The sequence below is a fragment of the Chenopodium quinoa genome, unplaced genomic scaffold (genome assembly GCF_001683475.1).
Source record: "Chenopodium quinoa cultivar QQ74 unplaced genomic scaffold, ASM168347v1, whole genome shotgun sequence".
Taxonomy (NCBI): Eukaryota; Viridiplantae; Streptophyta; class Magnoliopsida; order Caryophyllales; family Amaranthaceae; genus Chenopodium; species Chenopodium quinoa.
The window spans coordinates 3,872,813-3,880,075 of record NW_018744026.1 but is presented as its reverse complement, the minus strand read 5'-3'; the positions used below and the strand labels follow the sequence as shown (position 1 = coordinate 3,880,075).

At 34.4% G+C, this 7,263-nt stretch overlaps 1 protein-coding gene across 1 annotated transcript in view; it reads right to left on the bottom strand.

Annotated features, from left to right (window-relative positions):
* Nucleotides 1–1,601: 1,601 nt before the first annotated feature.
* Nucleotides 1,602–7,263, bottom strand: part of LOC110690294 (protein ORANGE, chloroplastic-like) — a 31,019-nt gene continuing 25,357 nt past the window's right edge. Inside the window, exons 6-8 of the mRNA XM_021867118.1 lie at nucleotides 6,465–6,592; nucleotides 2,899–3,035; nucleotides 1,602–1,942 (exon numbers count right to left, since the gene is read on the bottom strand). Coding sequence (XP_021722810.1) covers nucleotides 1,865–1,942; nucleotides 2,899–3,035; nucleotides 6,465–6,592 — 343 coding nt within the window. The 3' untranslated portion in view covers nucleotides 1,602–1,864. The remainder of the gene's footprint in view (nucleotides 1,943–2,898; nucleotides 3,036–6,464; nucleotides 6,593–7,263) is intronic.

Sequence of the window (7,263 nt, the reverse complement as noted above, 5' to 3'; positions counted from 1 at the left end):
TTTCAACAGGACCACTGACATTATTATGTCTTTTAAAAGTTTAGGATCAACCAAAGGAGATACAGGTTGGCGCTTTATTTCATCTTTGTTTGCATATTTTTATTTTTATTTTTTCAATTTACAAATTTAATTAAAATGCATGATAAATAACTTCAGAAGTTAAACAAAATGCATGATAAATCACTTAAAAATTTCGAAAAGAAGTAAGGAATACTTACGAAACTGCGGCATCTTTATTTTCTAGAACCTCCTTCACCTTCTGTAGTCTACAAAAGACATTACACAAATTAATACTTTTCTTACTTGTTTTTGAACAAAATTTTAAAAAATTAAGTGTTTAATTCTTAAAATTGTTCACTTACAAAGCTTCAGTATCTTCTTTATTGTCCTTTGGATCTTCGTTTTGTGTTCTACAAAAGAAATTAAACAAATTAACTTACGATTGAATCAAAAACTTAGGGTTTAATTGCAAAAAATTGCTCAAAAGTACTTATGATTATGTTTTTTCAGTAGACTTTTGTTTTTGTAGTGCATGTTCTTCTTGTAGACTACTCATTTTTTATGAGATTGTAACTAATTTGCAGAAATTACTAGGAATAATGCTTGTTCATAGGTTTTTGAAATTGCGAATTGAGAGAAAATGGAGAGAGAAATTGCGAATGAACAATGTAGAAACTGATCAGTTTTTTGATTTTTTTTTTTAAATTTGTATATATATGAGTGGGTGAGTGGGTGGTAACTTGCAGTTACTTGCAGTTACCGTGGTATATTGGTGGTAACTGTACAGTAACTGCATGGAGTGTGGTTAGTGGGTTTATCGTGGTTATTGTGGTGTGGTTAGTGGGGGTAAGGGTTTTTCGGTAATTTCGTGGGGGGAGTAGGTATCACTAGCTAAAGTGGGGTGTAGTGAATAGGATTGTATTCATATTCACGTCATAATAGATCAATCTTTACGAAAGGCCCAAGTCGATCCGCCCCCTATTCGGATTCAGATCTATTTTAGTGGATTTGTATTCCGACTATTAATAAACGGATTCAAATTGATTATTTTCCTTCCAATTGAATCAAACTTGAATTGAATTGTCATCCCAAAAAGTTTGTAGTAGTATGCTCTCCATGTATCTCTCGATATTAGATGATGACGTTGTACGAATAATCCATTCATGAGGCTAAACCACATCTTAACATGAATAAAAGTCTTACAACCCGTCAACCAGTCCATGTAATAGTTTTTTTTTTTTTTTTTTTTTTTTTTTTTTTTTTTTTTTTTTTTTGAAAGGAGTCCATGTAGTAGTTTTAAAACTCCATACTTCTTCCTTTTTTTGCTAACTACTTGAAGCTGAAAAATCCAAGATACATTGTACGATTCTCCATCGACCTTGCCACTTTTCTTAGAGAACTCTTCCTTTGGACATAAAACACTCCACTACTTCCTACACGAGTTATAGACCCTCATAAAAACATATCAAGGGCGTTAGAGTGTGTCGCATATTTAAATTGAAAGGGAGAACAATCAACGCACAAGAGCTATGCCTTGCTACCAATTCTGCAAAGAGTTAGTGTAATTCTCTTAGGAAAGATATGGAAAGCTTTGTTCCAAGTTACACAGCTTATAAAACTACAAAACATATAGTCCGATATATAAATGTAACCAGTAACCTGTGAATCTGTGATACAATATATGTGGCCACACAACATTTATCAAGAACAAAAATGAGAGTTTTTCCACATAAGAATTTCTAATTGGAATGATCAAAGGACTCATACAAGGCTTAGACAAAGTAGTCAATATATGTACAAGTTTTTACAACACGACATAGTGATATAGATGCACACAGAGAACTTAATATATGTTACAGTATCTTTAATCAAATGGATCAATCCTTGGGTCATGCTCACTAGCCATTGCCATTCCTGTACAGAGACAAGTAGGGCACATGACCTACAAGCCAATTCACAGTTAGACTCCAAAAGTCACTATTGCAAAATCAAGGAAGTACAACATTATCAACATAACTGATATGGAGCAAAGTAAGCAAAATATAGTGGTAAAAAGATTGCTCAATTTCATGAGAGATGTTCATCAATTCTTTGAGTCAGCCAGAATACCCCGTTCTTGTACATTACCAAGCCAATCCATACTGATTGTACTCTTCTATTAAGTATCATCCGTCCAGACAATGATATGTTATCGTACTCAGCACAAGGCTAATAAACTATTCAAGTTAAGTCTTATGAGCTAGTCTTGGCTAAGATTGTCTCCCAATCCCCCTAAAAACTAAGGTGTCAAGTTGTCAACCCTACAACAAAATGAGTCAAACTAGTGATTCCAGTCTCACAACAAGATATCGCATGGCTGTTACACAAAACTTTTCCATAAATAATTAGCTTAGGTTTGTTACATAAACAGTATTAAACTCCAAATAAGACAGATAGCCAAAGTAAAATAAATTATATTTGAATTTTGATAGAGTTATTTCCATGGATATTATTCAAAGAATTCAAAATTCCTCAATTACTCTACATTTTATTAAAATTCCCTACATACCGTCCATGTCATCCAACCTCTTAAATTTTGAATTTTTTTTCCTAGTTAAGAGTAAAACCGCTAATTCAATTAGCGGTTTTACCTTGCATAAAAGCGCTAATTCAATTAGCGGTTATATGTTATATTAAACCCACACTTTTTGTAAGGTGATTTTTTTTACTAAGATAAACCGCCAATTGAATTAGCGGTTTTGTTCTCCCAGAAAAAAAAGGTAGATGACGTGGGCGGTATGTAGGAAAATTTTATAAAAAATAGTGTAATCGTGGAATTTTGATTTCTTTGAACAATATTCATGGAAATCACTCATTTTGATAGCCTATACGCATACAATGTCTTATTCTAAAACTAACCTTTCTGGATCCTGAACAATTTGAACATCTCTCAGTCTTTGGTGGTGAAAGAGGTTGATCACTGCCATAAACCGTAGCAACAGGCTCAATAAGAACAAGAGATCCAGTGTTCGAACAGCGAGCACATGCTAAGTAACCTTCATAAAGTAATCACAAATAGAAAATACAATATTAAAAACATTGGACATCATTTGCAGTGCAAGTTAAATTAAATAGCGTACACAATACAAGTATTATAACAACTAATTTCTCTATAATAGTTTTGTTCATACATTCAAACAAAGTAAAGTTTGATAAGATAATAAGTGGAAAAACATAAATATGCAGTCTTTTACTGACCTTGTAAAAAAAAGAACAATAACTTATACGTATATATTTTATACACTACTATATTACACAGGACACATCCCAAATAGAGAAAGACAGGTCTATTAACCGTCTATCATACTTCTGTCACAAAGCATAGCACACATGTTCATGCAAGCTTATACCTTCATTTCTGAAATTATAACTACATCATAATTTTATTTTTCTCATCAGAAATCTATATCATAATTCAAGAACAGAAATCCTAAGCCTTTTTCTAAATCTTCTCTCTTTGAACTGAAAGGCATATGGAGAATGGGAAAAGTTCAATAACTTGGACACTGTCTAGATCATAGGATGAGCACATGATGTGACACCTGAAAAATTAGTTCTCTTGAGATGAGCTTAACACTTACCACAGCGACCACCTTGAAGAAGAAATCAATAGTAATTACTTCCTCTATTTTGAAGATGCATCACTTTCTAAAAAACGGAAGTTTCAATTTAGATGCATCACTTTTCTTTTATAATTAAGATTAATTTGTTAAAAAAAAAAAAAAAAAACATATTAAATGCACCATTTTGCGAAAAAATACCTTTTAAAAGCTTTTTCGTAAAAGAAAACCCGAAGTTAAATTTTTTTGTTGAAGACAACCTATGCCTCTAATTCACTTAATTAAGCTCTAATTTTTTCCTAATTACCCATAAACTCTCACTTAGCCATTTTATAATTAAATTAATTTATAAACAAAATTAAAAATAAAAACCACCATCCCTACAACAACTCCACCAGCCAGCCACCTAGGCAGCAGCCCCCTCCCCCCAACCGAGCCACCACCCTAAACCGCCGGCCGGCCTCTGTCCCTTTCCCCTTACCCCCGCTGCAACTCTCACCCCCTTCCCTAAACCCTAACCCCGACCATTCACCTCAACTCCCCCCTTCCCTAAACCCCAACCCCGACCATTCACCTCCCCCCTTCTCTAAACCCTAACCCTGACCATTCATTTTCCCCCTTAAACAACGATGAGAAAATCAGCAGCCCCCCTCATAGATTTTGGCGACGCGGCGGCGAGAAAGAGAGAGAGAGAGTGTGAGTCAAGTAGAGAAAAGGAAGAGGGAGAAGAAGCGTGCCACCAGACCAGAAACACCCATTAATTGCTAGGTTTTAGGATTTAGGGAGGGGGAGGGTTGCAGTGGGGTAAGCGGGAAAGCTAGGAAGGTTGGTCGAGGAGGGTCGCCGGGAGTTGGGGGTTCAAGGCGGCGGCTCAATTGGGGGGAGGGGGTTGCTGCCATGGGAGAGGGAAAGGGAGGGAGTGGCTGGCTGGTGGTGGGGGTGGTGGTTTTTGGGGTTTTTTTTATTTTATAAATTAAGTTAATTAATAAATGGTTAAGTGAGAATTAGATGATAATTAGAAGAAATTAGAGCTTAATTGAGTGAATTAGAGGCATTAGGTTGTCTTCAACAAAAAAATTCCACAATCGGGTTTTCTTTTGCTAAAATATTAAAAATCGGGTTTTCTTTTGCCAAAAAGCTTTTAAAAGGTTTTTTTCGCAAAATGATGCATTTAAAAGGTTTTTTTTTGACAAATTTGCCTATAATTAATTAACTCTCCCTATCTCTCTCCAAACACATGGGTCTTACTTTTTTCTTTCTATGTATCTTTCTCATCTCCAAAAATTGCCTGGAGTCCATAATGTTTCAAGTGAAGCAACTAATAAGAAACGGAGGGAGTAGCTTTTTGTTGGTGTTAAGTCAAACAACAAAAGTTTCTAGACCTCAAAAATGAATACCAGCCAAAACCTTCTTCGTGAAACTGGCACTCCTGATATACAGCATATGTTGTCTGATATTGGCTTCATTAGCATTCAATCTAGACAGTGTCATTTGATATATTGGAAAGAAGTCTAAGCACAATAGTGGACAATACATTACACAATTCTACTCCGGCTTCATATCATATTACTTTTGCAACTATCATAACTCATATTTTTCCTCTGTAAAAGATGTGTCAAACACGTAACATAAAAGTACTACAGCATCAAACCAGCTTTAGTAAACCGTAGACCACTTCTTTACCACCAAAACATTTTATTGATTGACTAACCTTCTAGGAATACACTAGTTCAAGGTGGCTGTTTTGTTTCCAAATAGATCACCAACCAGAAAGCAATTTAGGCCCATTGCCATGGTTCATGTCTCATGGCTGGGAATTGAAACACTACTATAACAGTTTGGAATGTCTAACAGATATTATAAGAGTCAAACAGCCAACAAAAAAAAAATAATTACAAAACCCTGCTTAGAACTTTACCTCTTAAAGCAAACTGTACTTTCCATTCACCCTTGTGGAAAAAAGAAGCAGTCTCATATACCTGAAGTTGAGAGCCTTTCTCAACTCTAGTTTCTTTTAGAAGTATCCTTTACAGTTCCAAATACAACCCACAAACCAAATGGGGTTTAGCACTCCTCCTATGATTTATTTCTCACTATATATTTATTGTTTGGTTTTTATTCAATGTCATCACACTTGAAACACTATCTGGATTTGAAAATTGTCAAAAATTCCCACTGCGACTGGAATTTACCTGTGATGATCATCACTTTCCGTTCCTCTACTTATACTTTTTTGACCTTACCGAAAAGGACAAAAATAACTTATGCTTAATTTATATTTATATTTCTTTTCATGTACCAAAAGTCAAAACATCAGTAAAGAAAAAAATGGACAAAAACAAATGTTATATTATATTTCAGAATTTTGATTCAACTAGAACAAAAGAATAAGATACAGAACCTATTTCAAGAATATAGCAACACAAGGCATTCTCATTCGTACCTCCTTGGTACAGGTTCTCTTTCATACAATTCCAGGTTGTTGTACCAAAAATGTGCCTTTTGTTGTGATAGCACTCACAGCTCTCCATAAAAAAGTTAAACTTCTGGTTAGATTTCTATGATATATTTCCTTACAAATGAATTTTAGGTTTTACTACTTTGATCTCTGTAGAGTGTATTACACTTAAATTCATTCCACACCCTGTTTTGTTGGAGTCTGAAATTAGATTGTTTTTATTATTATATCAGCCACCAACAAGATTCTTGGAATGCATTACAAATACACAAACAGAAAAATATCAGAAGAATGTCTAGCAGACTAGCACAGATCAATATTTAGCATTTGCAAGAAACTTTTGAGTTTTGAAACAACAAAAAATTTAAGTCAACGACATGATGACATATAGAAAAGAAAATACCCACCAGTTCCAAGGCAGTATTTACATCTCTTATGTTCTTGTTGCTTTACATTGTTTATTTCAACTACCATTAGTGCTGAGATCACACCGACAGCTCCCCCTGAAAATGAAGCTACTATGGGGTCTACCTGACTGCATTTTGCAAGATAACAGTAACAAGATAATTACATCTCCAGCTTAACCATGCTATACTACAGAAACGTGTTTAGAAACTAATAGAAGCAAGGCCATTTGACTACAGAAATTTTAAAAAAATAATAATAAATATAAAAGAGAGAGAGAGAATAAATCAATTATATGACAAGCGGTAAAGCCTTAGAAAAATATATCATGATTAAACAAAAACAGATGAAAATTCTTTTGTACACTGTTGTTTGGGACTTTCAACGAAGCCAAGAAGTGCACCATCCATCCTAGACGTACCCAGAATAGTGTCAATCATTGTTTATCTAATATTTCTCAAGGTTTATACCCAGTTATCCAGTAGCAAAGTATAAATGAAGTTATAAGGACAATGTGCAATTACAAGTTAACTGACGACGAAAAGCAATTTAGGAGACGCTGATGAAGCTGAACTTTTGTGTTAAGAGGTCAGGTAGGTAAAGCAAGACACCTGCACAAGTTTAAGTCTCTTGGTTGAAATTTTAATGAAAAGTGGAATGACAGTTAGTTTGGTATGACATCAGAATAATACTCAAATACATCTATCATGATCACAACAAAGTATAAACCTATGATCTACTAGCCTGAAACAATCCTTAAGGCAGGTAAAACATTTACACGATTGGATTTTGAAATTGCAA